We start from the raw sequence: 21,792 nt of genomic DNA, 5'->3' as shown, positions 1-21,792 counted from the left end.
GACACAAAAATAAACATGTCTGCTACTGATTGTACTTGCAAATAATTCCTCCTAAAGTCAACAATAATCGAAATGCATAAATATTAATGTAATTAGTATTTTATTTTAGTTGATAGTTTATTGGATAAGCAAGGCTATACCTATATAATCTAGTAACATAAATTGCATCATTGTTCGAGTCACAAATAACAAAACTCAAGTACAGTTTCCACTAATATACAATTCCAAGACTAATGCTATGACTTGTACATAAAATAGTTATTTGATAAAAGATAATTTCAAGTGCTTTTGGCTACCTACAATATTGGCTTCACTTCTTGATTTTACCACTGGCTATCTGGAAAAAAATACTTGTAGCCATATGGCTACTTGGTAAAAATTTAAACTTTGTGGTCTGGTGGGTGGGTAGCGAGAGAGCCTGTGCAAACTGGAGAAGTTTGGTTCAGCAGCCACACAGACATTTGCTGAGAATGATGAAATATTTCATACAACTTGTTTTAACATACTTAGTGTGGTGGGCTGCCTGGTGGGGACAACATTGGAAACCCGGTCTTGTCTGGACCTTGTCTTGTCTGGACCCTGTCTAGTCTGGACCTTGTCTAGTCTGGACCTTGTCTGGTCTGGAAACGCTGTTATCCTGGATGAGTATCTAGAAATGCTGTTAGTTTGGGCCTTGTCTAGTCTGGACCTTGTCTAGCCTGGACCTTGTCTAGCCTGGACCTTGTCTTGTCTGGACCTTGTCTTGTCTGGACCCTGTCTAGTCTGGACCTTGTCTTGTCTGGAAACACTCTTATCCTGGATGAGTATCTGTTAGTTTGGGCCTTGTCTAGTCTGGACCTTGTCTAGTCTGGACCTTGTCTTGTCTGGACCTTGTCTTGTCTGGACCCTGTCTAGTCTGGACCTTGTCTTGTCTGGAAACACTCTTATCCTGGATGAGTATCTGTTAGTTTGGGCCTTGTCTAGTCTGGACCTTGTCTAGTCTGGACCTTGTCTAGCCTGGACCTTGTCTTGTCTGGACCTTGTCTTGTCTGGACCCTGTCTAGTCTGGACCTTGTCTTGTCTGGAAACACTCTTATCCTGGATGAGTATCTGTTAGTTTGGGCCTTGTCTAGTCTGGACCTTGTCTAGTCTGGACCTTGTCTTGTCTGGACCTTGTCTTGTCTGGACCCTGTCTAGTCTGGACCTTGTCTTGTCTGGAAACACTCTTATCCTGGATGAGTATCTGTTAGTTTGGGCCTTGTCTAGTCTGGACCTTGTCTAGTCTGGACCTTGTCTTGTCTGGACCTTGTCTTGTCTGGACCCTGTCTAGTCTGGACCTTGTCTTGTCTGGAAACACTCTTATCCTGGATGAGTATCTGTTAGTTTGGGCCTTGTCTAGTCTGGACCTTGTCTAGTCTGGACCTTGTCTTGTCTGGAAACACTCTTATCCTGGATGAGTATCTGTTAGTTTGGGCCTTGTCTAGTCTGGACCTTGTCTAGTCTGGACCTTGTCTAGTCTGGACCTTGTCTAGTCTGGACCTTGTCTTGTCTGGACCCTGTCTAGTCTGGACCTTGTCTTGTCTGGAAACACTCTTATCCTGGATGAGTATCTGTTAGTTTGGGCCTTGTCTAGTCTGGACCCTGTCTAGTCTGGACCTTGTCTTGTCTGGAAACACTCTTATCCTGGATGAGTATCTGTTAGTTTGGGCCTTGTCTAGTCTGGACCTTGTCTAGCCTGGACCTTGTCTTGTCTGGACCTTGTCTTGTCTGGACCCTGTCTAGTCTGGACCTTGTCTAGTCTGGACCTTGTCTTGTCTGGAAACGCTGTTATCCTGGATGAGTATCTAGAAATGCTGTTAGTTTGGGCCTTGTCTAGTCTGGACCTTGTCTAGCCTGGACCTTGTCTAGCCTGGACCTTGTCTTGTCTGGACCTTGTCTTGTCTGGACCCTGTCTAGTCTGGACCTTGTCTTGTCTGGAAACACTCTTATCCTGGATGAGTATCTGTTAGTTTGGGCCTTGTCTAGTCTGGACCTTGTCTAGTCTGGACCTTGTCTTGTCTGGACCTTGTCTTGTCTGGACCCTGTCTAGTCTGGACCTTGTCTTGTCTGGAAACACTCTTATCCTGGATGAGTATCTGTTAGTTTGGGCCTTGTCTAGTCTGGACCTTGTCTAGTCTGGACCTTGTCTTGTCTGGACCTTGTCTTGTCTGGACCCTGTCTAGTCTGGACCTTGTCTTGTCTGGAAACACTCTTATCCTGGATGAGTATCTGTTAGTTTGGGCCTTGTCTAGTCTGGACCTTGTCTAGTCTGGACCTTGTCTTGTCTGGAAACACTCTTATCCTGGATGAGTATCTGTTAGTTTGGACCTTGTCTAGTCTGGACCTTGTCTAGTCTGGACCTTGTCTAGTCTGGACCTTGTCTAGTCTGGACCTTGTCTTGTCTGGACCCTGTCTAGTCTGGACCTTGTCTTGTCTGGAAACACTCTTATCCTGGATGAGTATCTGTTAGTTTGGGCCTTGTCTAGTCTGGACCTTGTCTAGTCTGGACCTTGTCTAGTCTGGACCTTGTCTTGTCTGGAAACACTCTTATCCTGGATGAGTATCTGTTAGTTTGGGCCTTGTCTAGTCTGGACCTTGTCTAGTCTGGACCTTGTCTTGTCTGGACCCTGTCTAGTCTGGACCTTGTCTTGTCTGGAAACACTCTTATCCTGGATGAGTATCTGTTAGTTTGGGCCTTGTCTAGTCTGGACCTTGTCTAGTCTGGACCTTGTCTAGTCTGGACCTTGTCTTGTCTGGACCCTGTCTAGTCTGGACCTTGTCTTGAAACACTCTTATCCTGGATGAGTATCTGTTAGTTTGGGCCTTGTCTAGTCTGGACCTTGTCTAGTCTGGACCTTGTCTAGTCTGGACCTTGTCTAGTCTGGACCTTGTCTTGTCTGGACCCTGTCTAGTCTGGACCTTGTCTTGTCTGGAAACACTCTTATCCTGGATGAGTATCTGTTAGTTTGGGCCTTGTCTAGTCTGGACCTTGTCTAGTCTGGACCTTGTCTAGTCTGGACCTTGTCTTGTCTGGACCTTGTCTTGTCTGGACATCCTGTTGGTATGGACCCTGTATAGTTTAAAACCATCTACAGAAGGTTATGTCTTGGGGTTGTATATAAATAGTTATGTCTTGGGGTTGTATATAAATATAGCAATTGATATTTGTATTTCTGAAAAGATGTAATTGTGAAACTTTGAAGAACGGAACAGAATAAGTATCTGTTACATCTTGGTAGAGGTGACTTATATTTCTGATATCAGGAACAATAGAGGAAGGGTCTTTAATGCTTACTTTAACATTGTTGCAGTGTAGCATATTGCTTTGTTTAAATACAACGATGGTAAAACTTAAAAAACTGTCCAATATTTTAACAAGATTTATTTATTATCCCAAACTGGCTCCCACAGGAGATATCACTTGGGTGAGATCAAGCGATATCTACATTGTAGATATCACTGCAATGAAATTGCATTACCAAGCTTTGCAAACCATTGTGATGTCATTGGTTACCATGATGTCACAATCAAATGACATCACTAATGGCTCTGTTACTGTAGCTGTTAGCAGTACTTTTTACACTTAAGACACTGCTTATTACTGTCTAAAAAGTTAGAAGAATGATGTTGGATCATAAATATAATCTCACCCGAGTGTCTTTTGATATCAAATATATCAACATGTGTTGATATATTTGATATCAAAAGACACTTGGGTGAGATTCTATATATATTTCTTCGCCATTTAAGTTGCTAAAAGCTAAGATTAAAAGTTGAAATTATTTTATTGTGAAAATACACTCACTGTACAGGTGCAAACTGTCAAGACATTATGTGTTATTGTAATTAAAATTAAAGTGACTTACTTACTTAAATTAGGAATTTAACGTGCGCTTTCCGACATTTGCGTATTTCGCGCAGGGGCCCGCCAGGCCATTTGGTATTGGTCGAAAAGGAGAGGCAACCTAGGTGGGGTTTTATAGGGTTGCTTACTTAATTTGGAGAACAATTTTGGAATTTTGAAATATGCCATAAAAGATGGAGGGGGGGGGGGGCGCTAAAAGGAGTTAGTGTTTTTATAGGTTTAGAATTGTAGGGTTTATTGGCAGCTTGTTGTACTTTTATTTTTAAATGCGGCCAAGTAGGCCTGTTTTGATTAGATATATGCATAGTGCTTTAAAGGTTTGTAAGTCATTTAGGGGGTTCAATACAGTTGCTAATTAAAGTGAATAGATGTATAAAGTTATCTAGATGCCTTGTCCAGGTGACAGCCACACTGAGGTGAGGACATGCTATCAACAAGGCAAGCGTGACACATTTGGTAGCCCGCCAGGTGCTAATTGCCTCACCTGATGGTAACTGTCACTGCAGCCAGGTGTTGATTACAGGTGTATATTGGAGACAGTCAGGCACCAGGATGTACAACAAAGATGTCGATCAGTGGTGGCAGATGGGAGGAATGCAAAGACTGTTGGAATATATGTGATAACTGTTGATGTGGTGTGGTGATAAGGAAATTAACACATGATGATAACATGTGATTATAATTTATTAACCAAAAAATTAAGAAAATGTTTTGTAATTTTCCGATTGTTAGAAATGATTTTAATAATAGGAATGTTCAAAAGTGTATGTTGCTCACTTTGAATTATTATTATTATTATTATTCCATTCCATTCCATTCCATTCCATTCCATTCCATTCCATTCCATTCCATTCCATTTAATTTAATTCAATTTATTATTTTCTATTTGTATTTTGAACAATATTCAAATTAGGATAATTATATTTTAAAAAATGCCATATATTTTTATCAGAAATTTTTATAAAAGGCTATTTTTTCATGTAACAACCAAATTTGTTTCATTCTCTGTTGACAAGAATGAAATTTTTATTGAGTTATTATGTAGGCCTTGTTTTATCTTTGAGAGTGTTTGAACGGGGTAGCAGTTCAATTTCAAAATATTTATCACTTCTAATCAATACACAGGTCTGAATTCCTTAAAATAACAAAATAAAGTTAACCCAGTCAAACAGTGTTAGAAATGCATTTCTAATATTCTGTATGCTTATTGAATAATGATTGAGACTTGAACTATAGTTAGGGAATATATTCTTCGATGTGATACTTTTCAGGTCATCCCATCACACGCCTTGAGACAGGCACAGAGATATCAGGTATCTTCAGCATGGCCCACTTTACTGCTGGAAGGGGCAGAGTAGGTCAGAGGTCACAGGGGGGTAGGCAGTGTGCCCCAAACTCACAGCTAAATCAAATTAGGTCACAAGTCGTTAACTTAATTGATATATTGGCTCTGACCTACAATAGAAGGCTTACAACACAAAGGACAGCCTCATAAATCCCTACAAAGAAATAGACTGATCCTGGACGGAAGTATCCCAACCTTGCCCCCCTAGGGTAAGATGAGCATGTCCCAGGGGATCCCAAACAGGCGAGACTGAGAATGTAGGTTTAGTTGAATCAGTCTTGTAGTAACCTGTCCTCCACGCTATGGGAGTAGGGAGGGCCTAGGGTGGACACAAATATGGTGCTGTTGGAATGTTTTGGGTGGATTTTCGTTACGGTGTTTGGAATATGTGTACCTGCGGCCAACTCTCAAGTGACAAGTAAGTTGACCATGTGGCTTCGGAAACAATGGTCAGTTATATTCAAATGTTAACGGGCATCATGTGGTCAGGGTTGGCTGACCGGAGGGGCTGGCCAGGTGTTGCGAGGGGGTCTGTGTTATACTGCCAGCAGAGAGATCATGCATATACAATATGTCAGACATGTGTCACTTTGTTGTTATTTACACTAAGACCGTTTGTTGACATGAGTTGCCTAAACTGTTTATAACATATCTTACTGTTTTCTATGTTTGTTTGTGTTTATGCCTGCCTTTCGTTAAGGATTGACATGTATTTAAGTTTGTTGTAATGAAACGACAGTTCGGTCATATTGTCACTCAAAATAGTTTTATTATGGGAAATGTCACTTTGCAAAGGCCTTGTCAGTCTGACATTTCAAAAAATGTGACAGTCGGAACTGCTTGGATCTTTTTCTTCTTGTTTATTAAGTTGGATTATCGGGAGGATCGACTGTTTGGTGGACCACTCCTGGATGTGAAGAATGTAGGGTTGTGTTTTGGGTCCTCTGACATTTAAGTGCTTCCTATCTGACTTGATGCATAAGTGTCAGAATTGTGTGAAATGGGAGCTGCCATTGAAAGGCACCAGTTCCTCTCGAGTATTCATGAACTTCATTGACTAAATGAAAGGTGTGCTCAAAGAATGTTTATAATGTTTGTTGTTCAGAGTGGTATACAGATTGATTTTTGGTTGTATACAGATTGGTATGACCTAGGGGTGTACGGATTGTTATCTACAAGGCTGGTATACAGAGGGGTATGTCAGGGTGGTATACAGAAGGGTGTGTCCCAGGGTGTTATACAGAAGGGTGTGACCAAGGGTGGTACACAGAAGGGTGTGTCCTAGGGTGGTATACAGAAGGGTATGTCCTAGGGTGGTATACAGAAGAGTATGTCCTAGGATGTTATACAGAAGGGTATGACAGGGTGGTATACAGAAGGGTATGTTCCTCCAGGTTGGTATACAGAAGGGTATGTCCTAGGGTGGTATACAGAAGGGTATATCCCAGGGTGGTATACAGAAGAGTATGTCCTAGGATGTTATACAGAAGGGTATGACAGGGTGGTATACAGAAGGGTATGTTCCTCCAGGTTGGTATACAGAAGGGTATGTCCTAGGGTGGTATACAGAAGGGTATATCCCAGGGTTGTACACAGAAGTGTATGACAGGGCGGTATACAGAAGGGTATGTCCTAGGGTGGTATACAGAAGGGTATATCCCAGGGTAGTACACAGAAGTGTATGACAGGGCGGTATACAGAAGGGTATGTCCCAGGGTGGTATACAGAAGGATATGTCTCAGGGTAGTACACAGAAGGGTATGTCCCAGGGTGGAATACAGAAGGGTATGTCCCAGGGTGGAATACAGAAGGGTATGACCTAGAGTGGAATACAGAAGGGTATGACCTAGAGTGGAATACAGAAGGGTATGCCCTAGAGTGTGGTATATAGATGTTTGTCATCCTAATTAGTATAAGGTTGAGTACAACCAAGAAAATGCAGGTCAGCGTGGGTAGGTTTATGACAATGACTTTGCTCTTCAGAGCGTCCCATCAATTCAAGGAGATAGCTGAATCTCCCAGTTTATGGTCCAGTGAATGTATCAAGTTTCATTAGCTGCTGATGTCAGCCTGATTTTAATGCTGTTACTTCAAGGCATATGTAGTTGATGATAAGTGTTTCTGGTGAGGAATAACTAAATATATATAAATCCAAACACAGAGTGACAGACTTCATAATGTTCTAAATTAATTTCTATGGCACGCTTCACGTAGAAGTATCTGATGACATCAAAGGAATAGTGATTATATCAATTTAAAGCAATGGTGATGATGTCAGTAGATTTGTTACTGTATCGAGGGTACGAATCACCCAAAGGAATGTTTCACTATAAATCAGATTAAAAAAGGCAAACATTCACACAGTTTGTAATTGACTAGATGCAGGTTAACCATTGTTAACACACTCCAGCCTTTAATACTTAGTATTGAGAGACAGATTGCGAGGCAGCATGTGACCGAGAGTATCTCTGAATGTTACAGTGGACACAGAGTCTATGTTCCTCAGAAATTAAAAAATAATAAGTGTTTTTCAGTAATGTGACCACCATGTCCGTCTTTAACTTGTGACCCTTAGATTTTTATCACAACTGTGACTAGTTGTCGGGAAAATAAATTAAAAAAATATATAAAATGTTTTTATTTACGTCACAAAATTAATGATTATCCTCACAACATACTTCAGTTCGTATCACAACCGTTGCTAGTTGTCAGAAAAACACCTTTTCAGAATTAATGTTGACATTTATTTGATAGATTATATTTTTATGTGAATTTATCTGTATCTTTTATTTTTTGGAGGGAAAGGAGCTGTAAAGGGAAATGTAATTCTGTTTACATCTTAACTTCTTTAGTGTTTTTTTTAGTGGGGCGGGTAACCGATCGTATATAACGTTCTGCTATTTATGTAGGACCAGACGAAGACATGTGATTGAGACTGAGTACAAATGACAGTCTGCAGCCAGTGAAAAACCCCTGGGGGGTTTCTGTTGGGGGTTAAATTGTACAGATCAAAAACTGATTATGGACAATTGTGTGATGCTAAATGCTTTTAGATTGTCTGTGTTTGAACAAGGCTGTGGTTTGAAGTTACAGATTAAGTGTTTCTTGATACTGTGTGGTAACTATATCACTGCCGGTCTGTTAGGGAGTGTAGCCAGGTTGCGTCATCAGCGTGTGCTCCAGGATGCAGGTTCCCACCAAGTCATGCTGCAGGCTGTAGGTATGGCAGAGTATTTCCTGGCATTTAGGCTTAAAGTTTCAGTGTGATTTCAGTCAGCAGCTATTCAGTTCAGACATACTATACAAGCATGTGTGTCATACAGACTTTAAGAAACGAGTGTCAGAATTCTTTTATTTCCGAAATTAAGGTAATACATGAATTTTTTATGAGTTTTGTAAAATCAGTATGAGTGAAATAGTTTCTTCATTTGCATTTTTTCTTCATCATTTTGAGCTCCCCTTTTGAAAAAAGCACTGATCACCAACACTGTCCTAGAAAACAACAATTTCTCAAATGACGTCAACATCAGCTATGATGTCGATTCTGGTGTGACGTCATTCAAACTCACTTCACAGTAAGATTCAAATGACGTCAATAATGCTGTTCAGATGATGGAAACGGTACACGGGTGGGCGAGATGTGATATTTGCACTGGTTCTGTATTTATGAACTCGGTTATTTCTAACCATACGGGTAATAAAATGGGTAATTATGGGTGTTATTTTGTAAAATATAGATAACATGCAAGTTTTTTTTCTGTATTTGTCAAGGTGTCCATGATAATGGTAAGATGAACACATTAGGACAAACTTTGTTTTAAACTTAGTTTACAAATCCGCGCACTCCCAAAAATTGAAATGTGAAAAAAAGAAAAGGGAGAGCACTTTTTTTTCTATTCCACATCTACTATTACCTCCAATATAAATAGATGAATTAAAATGCTTTTTTTAAAACCTGTTAAAAATATATCTTATAAACTCCCACTGCTTTATTTATCATTTGATATTTTTCTTACTTAAAATTTTGTTGTACCAGTCCGGACTGATGCCGATTTATAGTGCTAGCCCATTGAGATACCATGCCGCAGTTAAACATGAATACCCCACTCAGACACAGTATACTGACTCCAAGCCGACCAGTCCTTGTTTTAGCCCCTTAATGCCTAGCGCCAGACATGGTAACAAGTACCATCTTTTAACATCTTTTGGTATGATGCGGCCAGGTATCAAACCCAGGACCTTCCGCTCTCTGGGCGGATGCTCTACCACTAGACCACGGAGGCGGTCCTTTGATGTTGGGGGGATTAGTGAAATATTATTGTCATGTTGGTGGTTGTGAGGGTGGTGGAGTGAGGCCGTGGACTGCATGGATTGACTCAATCATGTTAGATAAAGTTTCCTTGCCTGTTAATTGGTGTGGAGTTTAACTACCTCCACCACATGCTATAACTATCGTATTTCACCTGTGGTGTAATCCGGACCTGCCACAGGCTGATGTTACACTGGTGGTGTCATAATCTCCATTGTGTTGATCTGTCTGTGGGAGGCCGGCAGGGGGCTGGATCTCCTGAAGAACTTGGTGTTAAATACCTTCAGGGTTTAAATCCCTGAATTTGAAAGACGCAGTAATCTGATATGGGGCCCTGAGACATTGTAAGGGCGGTGTAAGCTGAGGACGTTCTCCAGTTTCACGGTGGCAGATTCAGAAAAAATGGACTGATCACCACCGCTGTACAAGAAAAACACAATTTGTCGAATGGCATCAACAATCTTCAGCTATGATTTCGCTTCTAGTGTGACGTCATTCTGACCATCATAATAAGATTCGAATGACGTCAACGATGCCGTCTGGATGATTGAAGCAATACACTGGTGCGAAGAAGTGATATTTGCACGAGTTCACATATGATTTCAGTTCGGTGTCAGTGTGGCAGATCCTTTAGGCAGGGTAAAGTCAGGGTTCAATTGTGGGGAGAGTGTTGTGGGTGGGTGAGTGAGTGAGTGAGTCGGTTGGGTGGCTGGATGCGTGGGTGGGTCTGGGCCTGGTTCTGTCTTATTGGAATCTTTGTTATTCCAGGTCAGAAACTGTCCCAGTACCCTGTGTCTGGTGGACCAAAAATCTGGCAGGTGCTCATGCTTAGATCAACCACTGGTTTGTGAGGTCCTGACTTGATTCTGTGGCTTCAGAAATATGTCTCATGTGACAAAATTACAATCAGTCAATGTTTCTGTCATGTTGGATCCATTATAAAATGATGATGAAAGTATTGACGATGACATGGAAGATTATGAAGCTGATGACAATAGGCCAGAGTTACCATGATAACATCTTCCCGAGGCAAGTGAGTTAACTGACTATAAAAGTCCAGTTTCCACCCTTGCCGAACTAGGCTGGTATTATGGAGTTACATTTTGGCTGGGCTAACGAGTCTCTGCATAGTCCAATCAAAGTCGCGCACCGAAATTGAAATCTGGTTTGTAAAGTGTCATGCCGATTTCAGTCGACTGCAGGATTTGCAAAGCATGTGCACCGCTAACTCGTTGTCAACAGATATTTTCTAAATCTTTTCCTGTTTTTAATCAAGGTGCTCACGTGATTTGATGCACTTCGCGATGTAAGACACGATTTATCACAATATAGATCTTGATTATCGATCAGATCGTCTTGACTGGGCACCACCGTTTTGTTTGAAGCAAATGCAAGTGATACAAGAGGTTGAATCTGATTGGTCAAAAGGAGAGGCATAGAAAGGACATAACTCGTAATAGCCACTGGTGGCGCTACGATCGAGCCCAGGAATTCCAGCCTAGTTCGGCAAGGGTGGAAACTGGACTTTTAAAGTCAGTTAACTCTCTTGCCTCGGGAAGATGCCATGATAACTGTAGGCACTCTCCTTCCTACCAGAGACATTGTCTGGTTCAGTGTTAAAGACGTCTTTCAGGGGATCTTTCTTGATTTTAACAGTCTGTGGAGTTGTGTCCTGTGATCGTCTTAGGGCTCTCTACCTCTATCACCGACATGATAGTCTGACCAGCAATGTTCCCGTACATACATACACATCTAGACACACGGCCGCTGAAGTAGACTAACATATAGTCTCTGAAATGAACATATCGTACAGAAAAAAAACAGTTGTTCAGTTATCTTAATAAAAATCTAATAAAAAGGGAGCCCAGTGATTCTCTTCATTTTCAGAATTTTCTGATACTGCAGTAATCTAGACTTGCCAAACATTATAGACTTGCATGGGCTGTAGTTGATATAAATGTATCAGGGTCTGTAAGACAGACTACCGCTGATGGCTCCCTTCCTCGATCACCTCCGTCGCCCCTAATCTGACAACACTTGGCTTACTCTCATGACATAACCCCTAATAGATCTGAGACTTATGATGTAACCGCCTCGAGGGGGACCAAGTTGAAAGTCAGTCAGTGGTAGTTGAACATATGCAGAAGTTGTTCCTTTGGCTTGTCCTCAGTCAACCAGACCCTGATACAAATATATCCAATACAGCCCATGCAAGTCTATAATGTTTGGCAAGTCTAGATTCTGAAAATGAAGAGAGTCTCTGGACTCCTTCATATGTTTTTATTAAGATAATTTAACAACTTCTGTAAGATATGTTCATTTCAGAGACTAGAGGTTAGTCCAGCTTGACCTGTGTACAGCTGCATGGCTTGACCTGTGTACAGCTGCATGGCTTGACCTGCGTACAGATACATGGCTTGACCTGTGTACAGCTGCATGGCTTGACCTGTGTACAGCTGCATGGCTTGACCTGTGTACAGATACATGGCTTGACCTGTGTACAGCTGCATGGCTTGACCTGTGTACAGCTGCATGGCTTGACCTGTGTACAGATACATGGCTTGATCGGTGTACAGATGCATGGCTTGACCTGTGTACAGCTGCATGGCTTGACCTGTGTACAGCTGCATGGCTTGACCTGTGTACAGATACATGGCTTGATCGGTGTACAGCTGCATGGCTTGACCTGTGTACAGCTGCATGGCTTGACCTGTGTACAGATACATGGCTTGACCTGTGTACAGCTGCATGGCTTGACCTGTGTACAGCTGCATGGCTTGACCTGTGTACAGATACATGGCTTGATCGGTGTACAGATGCATGGCTTGACCCAATCGGACATTTTGTGGCTATCTCTTGACACCAACAGCGTTTGATATTTGGTCCTGTTATTGACAGAAGATTTGTGTCGGTGATTGATGGTCAAGGTGCAGGACTAGCACAGGGGTCAGGATATAAATCTCATATTATTGACCTACTTGTGTGATTATGGTCAAGTCAACTGACCGGTCAAGATTGAGCATCTCTCAACATGGGATGAATAGCTATTACGGCAGTGATAGGCTTGAGATGCGTGGACATCAATCAAATGGGTCGTTAGTAGCACAGATCATACATAATGTGTGTGGTACGAGATTATTACACCATACACCGACCGTGCATCATCAGGAGTGACAGTTCTATGACGACAGCGGCCATTATGAAACATGTTTTGTCAGATTATGTGATATTTAAAGTCTTTCAATGCCGTGTTGACAAAACAATGTATGTATTAGTTATCTGGAACATTATAATCCTAATTCTGATGTAATCTGACGAATGAGAAGGATTTCAAGGATTTGTAACGCCAGTGAGTAGACCGAGGGCAGAGGCCATCTCCTGTCTTGAGCCTCACATGTATACAAGACCCATGAAGATCCGGGGTAGAATAGGTCTTCAACAACCCATGCTTGCCGTATAAGGCGACTTATGGGATTGGGTGGTCAAGCTCGCTGACTTGGTTGCATGTCATCGTATTGTGTGGATCGATGTTCATGATTTCAATCACTGAATTGTCTGGTCTAGACTTGATTATTTACAGAATGCTGTCATAGAGATGGAATATGGCTGATTGAAGTGTTAAACAACAAACAAACAAACCTGCAGAGCATGGTATAGTTGTAGTTTATTTCTATAGTAACCTGTATGGCATGGTATATGTGTGGTATATCTGCCTTGCGTGTGTTATCAACGTTCTACTCTGTTGATTCCCAAGAGATGACAAAGATAGGGCGTCCCCCAAGGCGGAGTGATGTAACACAATGCATACACTCAAGCCATAACTCCTATTGTCTCAAAGCAAAGATTTCAATAATCTTATCTTCTCCTACACTATCATATCCAAGGCCTAGTCGTTATAAAAAGGCTGTGATATGGTGCGGAAATATGTGGGAAATGCCTTCAGTACAGTTGCGTTGTTCAGACAGTCCAGAAATAAACCTAAAGTGTCACATAAAGAGTGGGAGCCACAATACCACCCTCTCAGCGTAGCATGACATAATTTATAGATATGTTTAATGTAACAAGGCTTCTAACCAACATTGCAAACATGCTGATAATTTAGTCTTCCTCAGACATGTCAGATACAGCCTTTGTAAAGAATAAATACGTCTGGCTTGTATGCCTCTACGCCCACCGGGTTTAAAATGTAAACGTACATAATTTGCGATCTATTTCTTTGTTCAGTGTTGAACTTTCTCAAGCCTCAAGTTGGGGATTTCACTGAAAGGGCTTCTATGTAGGCGATGCTGGTGAAGCGGCTCCCTGGTTCACTGGAGCAGAGATTGGCTGAGCGTTGGCCCCTTGTTGGTGGTTGTGTAGTGTATGTCGTTGCAGTCGTTGATGCAGCCATAATGTTGCAGTTCAAATGGGTACGTCATCGCTGGGATTCTAGGTAGAAGCTCAGGTGACAGGGATAGCTGGTTCACAAGGATGAAGCCATTTTATGTTTTACGAGAAATTTTGTTTTGCTGATCTTGTCATTTTGAGTTGTGTGCTTTTCAGCGATTGTTATTATATGAACATATATATCACACACCTATATATACATGGTGTCCCCCGCCGTGATATGGCTGGAATATTGCGAAAAGTGGCATAAAATCCAACTCACTCACTCACTCGCTATCATAGTGTTATTGCAGATGGCTGATTAGAGATGAATATATTCAGGGACAGAGCTCAAAATGCAGAGTTTAAAGTGCTGTTCAAAGTGGCGTTAAACTCACTCACTCACTCACTCACTCACTCACTCACTCACTCACTCACTCACTATCATAGTGTTATTGCAGATGGCCGATTAGAGATAAATATATTCAGGGACAGAGCTCAAAATGCAGAGTTCAAACTGCTGTTCAAAGTGGTGTTAAACTCACTCACTCACTCACTCACTCACTCACTCACTCACTCACTCACTCACTCACTCAACTACAGATGGCTGCTATGTCAGTTTATTACATTTGGAAGCATGAAATTTAAGCTGAGCCTTAGTGACCTTGAAGAACTGTACAGGGTCACCATGTAAAGCTGTGTAGACAGATGGCAGACATGTCTATCCCTCAACACTCCTGGCAGTCCTGGTAATATGGCACCAGATGTTCTGTAAGTCTAATAATGCTGCATGTGTTTGACAACGTCTCAGTCATGGACAGTACTGGACATGTTCCATACATTCATGGTCGGACAAGTTTAAAAGGGGTCGTATCAAAAACAATTATTCTTTAAAGGAATAAGTGAATTAATTTTTGTTGTTGTCATTTTGTGATTATCACTTTTCTAGATACCATATTCGACGTAATAAGCGCCCCACTCTAATAAGCGATATTTGCTAATATATTGGCTTGTGAACAATCCCAATTAGCACCCCTTTCGATTGATCAATGTACACAAGAATTATTTGTTCGCGTACAATACGCACTCGTGTGTTATTTGCACCCTTAATCATGGGCAATTAAATTCTGGAAAAATATATCTGTCGTATATAAACATTTCAGGCTGTCAGCATAAACCACGAAATTTACCATTCAACTCTTTTTTTCCCCACCAAAATAATATTCTAATAAGAGCCCTCTATTTCCAATTTTGAAAGCGCCCCGGGCACTTATTTTTAAAAGCTCTCGTTTTAATTTGTAATGAATGTTACAATTCAATAGGAAAATATTGAACATTAAAGAAAAGTTGACCTATGTGAATATGTGATTGCAATCAAACCAAAGTCATTTGCATTTAATATACTTACAAAAACTCTTTTTAAGATTAAAACTTAATGCCTCATCAGAAAAATATGACTTGACTTTTGACATAGCCCCTACATGTACAGTGTACATGCACCAGAGATATTTTGTTAACAGGACTGACGGAGTGCCAGGAATTATTGCACTGTGGTGACAAAATGTGCAAACGTGCATCTGTAAACGAGACAGGTGGACTGTTGTTGGGAAGACGTGACAATATTGATGTGTCCTTCCATTATACAGGCAGTCTTTACACAAACACTGTGTATGGTAATGTGGGTGTTGAATATCGATGTATGCTTCTTTCTGAGATGGTAAATGTTCATTTCTACATCGATTCCTTTGATATGTAGCTAGCTTAGCTGCGCAGGTTAATCAGATGTTTTTACTATAGTTGAAAACGTTTCATCCTAGGCTGATAGAAATTGCTAAAGAAATATACAACATATGAATAGTGCCATTACAAAGATTGCTAGTTGGTAAAAAGCAGAATTTTAACCAATTTCAAGCAAATGTTTTTGTCATTTAATAAACTACTCACTGTCACGGACTTAATGTAAAGGAACTTACTGCAAATATGAAAAAACTTGCTTCTGCACGATGTTAATATATAAGTGAAGCAGGTTGTGAATACATTGTCTCATGAGTGTGTGGTCAGCTACCTTCAGTACACTCTACCCATCAGGTGCGTCAATCTATCTGGTGTGTCTGCCTATCTGGTGTGTCTATCTATCAGGTGTGTCTACCTATCTGGTGTGTCTACCTATCTGGTGTGTCTACCTATCTGGTGTGTCTACCTATCTGGTGTGTCTACCTACCTGATGTGTCTACCCATCAGGTGTGTCTACCTATCAGAAGTATCTACCCATCAGGTGTGTCTACCTATCAGGTGTGTCTACCCAACAGGTGTGTCTACCTGTCAGGTATGTCTACCCATCAGGTGAATCAGCCTGCCAGATATATCTACCTGCTAGATGTATCTACCCATCAGGAGTGTCTACCAAACAGGTGTGTCTACCTATCAGGAGCGTCTACCCAACAGGTGTGTCTACCTATCAGGAGTGTCTACCCAACAGGTGTGTCTACCTATCAGGAGTGTCTACCTATCAGGAGTGTCTACCCAACAGGTGTGTCTACCTATCAGGAGTGTCTACCCAACAGGAGTGTCTACCTATCAGGTGTGTCTACCTATCAGGTGTGTCTACCTGTCAGGTATGTCTACCCAACAGGAGTGTCTACCTATCAGGTGTGTCTACCCATCAGGAGTATCTACCCATCAGGTGAATCAGCCTGCCAGATATATCTACCTGCTAGATGTATCTACCCATCAGGGGAGTCGGGTGGGGAGTGGTCTCCAGGAATGTCTCGATTGTCATCCGTGACCTTGTGTGTAATATACAATCAGTGTAGGCGGGCGTGGGTTCAGTGTTCTACTTCACTGAGCACATCAGCCTCCTCTTGGTACAGACATGAAGGCCTGGGAGATCAGGATGCCGTTGTACAAAGGGATCTTAACGGTGTTAAACGACAAACACAGACACAAACTGACTACAGGTGCCCCTTCATTATGACTATGTGACAAAGTGAACATGTGATGTCTGCTACTTCGGACTAGGGGCACAGGTGGCTCAGTCGTCTAAGGCGCTGCGATTTGCTATGCAGAGTTGCGTCCCTTGGGCATGACAGAAGCCTATGATTGTGGGTTCGAATCCAGGTTCGCCTCGATTATGTTTCTAGGTTTGTCAGCACCATACCCGTGCTCATGGGTTTCACCGAGGTAGTAAACGTCCGAGACCTACATCACTTCAGGCTTTCCTCCCACATTAAGCTGACACGCCGCGATATAACTGGAATACTGTTAAAAGCAGCGTTAAACCCAACTCACTCACACTACTTCGGACTATTATATTTGGCATGGCAATTAGGTTCACTTGATATGTAGTATTTTGATTTTAAGATGAAGTTGGAATTTGTCAGTTCAGGTTTTTTGTCCGTTGTATTGTGGAGTCAGCAGTGTTTGTGTGAGGCCCCCTGCAGAGTCTATTGTTGAGGCAGGCAGTGACGGGAGATTGGATCACACAAGTCATTGTGCCCGGTCCAACAACCAGTGTAGCTGCTGAGTACCGGTATGTATGCTGGAACTACGATCAGCACCACTGGGAATTATGAGGGTTAAATTTTATTCTTTTCAAGAACACTGAAGATATTTCCTGATTGGTAGATCAAGGATGAATACTTCTTGCTGCACAGTTGTGTTCCCCTGTGGGGATTCCAGGGAAGAATATTGTCACTAGTGGCCCATTCCTGTCATGAACGCCAGCTATTGCCACAATGTGGGACAGGCTGATGACATCATACTCCTTGCTCATACCATCGTCCCCATGTTTGACTGGCCTTGTTTGATCACTGTTCATACCATCGTCCACATGTTTGACTGGCCTTGTTTGATCACTGTTCATACCACTATCCCCATGTTTGACTGGCCTTGTTTGATCACTGTTCATACCACTATCCACATGTTTGACTGGCTTTGTTTGATCACTGTTCATACCACTATCCACATGTTTGACTGGCCTTGTTTGATCACTGTTCATACCACCATCCACATGTTTGACTGGCCTTGTTTGATCAGTGTTCATACCGTGACCCACATGTTTGACTGGCCTTGTTTGATCACTGTTCATACCACCATCCACATGTTTGACTGGCCTTGTTTGATCACTGTTCATACCATCGTCCACATGTTTGACTGGCCTTGTTTGATCAGTGTTCATACCACCGTCCACATGTTTGACTGGCCTTGTTTGATCACTGTTCATACCATCATCCACATGTTTGACTGGCCTTGTTTGATCACTGTTCATACCATCGTCCACATGTTTGACTGGCCTTGTTTGATCACTGTTCATACCACCATCCACATGTTTGACTGGCCTTGTTGTTTGATCACTGTTCATACCATCGTCCACATGTTTGACTGGCCTTGTTTGATCACTGTTCATACCATCGTCCACATGTTTGACTGGCCTTGTTTGATCACTGTTCATACCATCGTCCACATGTTTGACTGGCCTTGTTTGATCACTGTTCATACCATCATCCACATGTTTGACTGGCCTTGTTTGATCACTGTTCATACCACCATCCACATGTTTGACTGGCCTTGTTTGATCACTGTTCATACCATCATCCACATGTTTGAATGGCAATTTTTTTAATAATCCTGATTTTGAACAAGATGACAGAAAGATATGGATTGATTTGTAAAGGCAAGTCGACTGATCTGAGAGTTAATAGATTTCAATTACTGTTGGTACACATGCAAATCCTTCAGAATCACTGCATGAAGTAGGACTCGACAAGCCATGTGGTGCAATGATGTAAGCTGTTCCCCTGGCATTGAGGAAGTGTAGTCGCCCCCAACAAGCACCTGCTAGCACCTCTCCAATTAACCTGGGGGTGCTAGTCCGGGCTGATCTGTGTACATCATGGTGAGATCGGTGAGGCTGGGGACTGTTTGGTGTGGGGATTATCCCCGACATGATGGTGGGTATTAGGATGCTTTCACTGACAGCAGAAGGACACTCTCGGCTTGCCGGGAAGGTTTTTATTGCTTCGTTTGACACTCCCTGTTACGTCATTCTTGTGCTGCTTGTTGACATATACAACTCAACATTTGTAGGGATATTCTGGGTATCCAGGTGACGGGTTGTTTGGAGATGATGCTGTACGTTGTCGTAGGAATAGGATCCGATTTGTGCTGGACCTGACGCATTGAAGCTTCATTTCATAATACACAAAAGTAGATATTAGATATGTTGTGTTTGTTTGTTGTCTGATTCCGCACTCAGCAATATTCCAGCTATTCGGTGGTCTGTCTGGACCAGACTATCCAGTAATTGACATCATAAGCATCAATCCACACAATTGGGATACGATGACATGCATCAACCAAGTCAGCAAGTCTGACCACCAATCCTGTGAGTTGCCTCTTACGACAAGCATAGTCACCTTTTACGGCAAGCATGGGTTGCTGAAGACCTATTCTAATCCGTATCTTCACGGGTAGCGTACTGTTGTCAAGTACTATTGACAAGCTATACTGTTGTCAAGGACATTTTGGTGTACTATTGTCAAGCATTTGTTAGTGCTGTCCAGTCACTAGCCCCCGACAAAGCAAGACACTGGTTCAGTGAGCAAAGTACACACATTTGTCACAACAATCACAAGTATCAGTATGTCCACCTATAAACATTATCACCGCTTTGCATGCTCTGTAGGACTGTACGAGAAGCTAACTCGGGGAGACAAATGGACCTGCATTTTCTGCTCCATCACATGTTTTATGATGCCATGGAACTGACTGGTTGGCTTGACAGGCCATGTTGTGCCCCGGGGCTGGAGCAGGTCATTAAGGCCAGGTGGGGAATGTTGCCCTTTGTCCAGCCAGCCTCTAATGATGGTGGGGGATTCGGACATGTGGGGCCTCCTCATATCCTGGTCAAGGGGGAAGGTTGAGGTCACCAATGGGGGGAACCAGTTGGTCAGTCTTCACTTTGTTTCTCTGATTGGTTGGGGTTTGGTCAGTCGGTATCAACAACCTTTACAAGGGCTGAGATTAGGTGGTGAACTTGTCCGATGCTGCCCACATGTTCATTGTTCACACTGACCCCTGATACAGAGTACCCTGAGGCCAGTGGACCACTTGCCCTAGCAGTGGAACAGAGTTTAGACCACACGTCCTAGCAGTGGCACAGAGTTCAGACCACACGTCCTAGCAGTGGCACAGAGTACAGACCACACGTCCTAGCAGTGGCACAGAGTACAGACCACACGTCCTAGCAGTTGCACAGAGTACAGACCACACGTCCTAGCAGTGGCACAGAGAACAGACCACATGTCCTAGCAGTGGCACAGAGTACTTTAGAAATTGACACTAGTCTTATAGCCCTTGCCAAACTGCTCAGTAGTTAAGGTATCATAAACACTACTAGAAATATGGCATTATTTAGAGTTTTGCTGTATGTTATCATTATAAGAACTAGTGGACTTAAACAGTTAGTTTTATCACTGCATTTGGATTTGGATTTTTATTTTGTAGATATATATTTTTAAATAAGGGCAGATTGTTTTGGTGACTAGATGTTAGTTTGTGGTACAATCAGAGGATCCCATCCTTAGTGTCCTTGCCTTGATGTGCTACTCACTCAGCCTCTGTACCGCCTCCGTGGTCTCGTGGTAGAGCACCGCCCGGAGAGCGGAAGGTCCGGGGTTCAATCCCCGGCCGCGTCATACCAAAAGAGGTTAAAAGATGGTACTTGTTGTTACCCTGTCTGGGCCTAGGCATTAAGGGGCTGAAACAAAAAGTCAGTATACTGGGGTATTCATGTTAAACTGCGGCATGGTATCTCTGTAAGCTAGCACTAAATCGGCATCAATCCAGACTAGTACAAGCATCCACACACACACGTGCATGTCACTATATACGGTAATTGCAATAATCTTGAACGCGACCTCACCTCACCTCGCCTCACTCACCCTCTGATACAGATTTATACTGGCCAAACACTTGCATCAATGGGCACAATACTTCAAAGATCTTCCTGTAAACAAGTTTCCATGACAACAGAGTGTACTACATACTTTTCCAGCTTTAGGTAAAAAATATCTTTTTTAAATTCCTCCACAAATCTGGGTGGACTAGCAAGATTGGTTTAGTTTGATGTATAATGAAATAAATTTAACCAATTTTACGTTTCCTCATTATCTTTGAGAAGTGTAATTTAAATTTAAGTTAAAAATAGTAACATGCTGATGGGTATGATTGCATCATTGTACCCCAGTTTCTACATTCCTACTGTTGTCAATGATAGCTACCTGAAGCCTGTTCTGGAAATAGGAGCAAGACGGAGTTTATTTGTCACGTTGACATGACATTTGTGTCGCACCGATGATGGGCTCCCTGTCACACATATCAGTACCTCGGTGTGTACATTGTATACATATGACATTCCTGGGTATAGGGTGTGGGAATTCCACGGGGAGTTGGGGGCATTCTGGAAGACGGGTGTGGATGGGGGGATAGTGGCGGGTGCTACAGGTAGAGCAGGACATTCCTGGGTGTAGGGTGTGGGAATTCCACGGGGAGTTGGGGGCATTCTGGAAGACGGGTGTGGATGGGGGGATAGTGGCGGGTGCTACAGGTAGAGCAGGACATTCCTGGGTGTAGGGTGTGGGAATTCCACGGGGAGTTGGGGGCATTCTGGAAGACGGGTGTGGATGGGGGGATAGTGGCGGGTGCTACAGGTAGAGCAGGACATTCCTGGGTGTAGGGTGTGGGAATTCCACGGGGAGTTGGGGGCATTCTGGAAGACGGGTGTGGATGGGGGGATAGTGGCGGGTGCTACTGGTAGGGCAGGACTGCTTACCCTTTTCGTGAACACCTGGTGTCATCACTGATTTTCAGTGTTCCAATCCAGGGTTAGAA

The 21,792-nt window shown here is 42.5% G+C and overlaps 1 protein-coding gene across 5 annotated transcripts in view; it reads left to right on the top strand.

Moving 5' to 3' along the window:
• Positions 1–21,792, top strand: part of LOC124117182 (protein turtle homolog A-like) — a 407,202-nt gene that overhangs the window by 329,213 nt on the left and 56,197 nt on the right. The window contains exon 1 of one of the 5 annotated variants that reach the window (XM_048398560.1): positions 5,470–5,646. The exons of the other annotated variants lie outside the window; for them this stretch is intronic. Within the exon in view, the coding sequence (XP_048254517.1) occupies positions 5,565–5,646 (82 nt within the window). The 5' untranslated portion in view covers positions 5,470–5,564. Of the gene's footprint in view, positions 1–5,469; positions 5,647–21,792 lie in introns of those variants that run through there. 5 annotated transcript variants of the gene reach the window in all.

The sequence above is a fragment of the Haliotis rufescens genome, unplaced genomic scaffold, assembly GCF_023055435.1.
Source record: "Haliotis rufescens isolate VD_foot unplaced genomic scaffold, xgHalRufe1.0.p SCAF_18, whole genome shotgun sequence".
NCBI lineage: Eukaryota > Metazoa > Mollusca > Gastropoda > Lepetellida > Haliotidae > Haliotis > Haliotis rufescens.
This window is presented reverse-complemented; position numbering and strand designations above follow the sequence as displayed.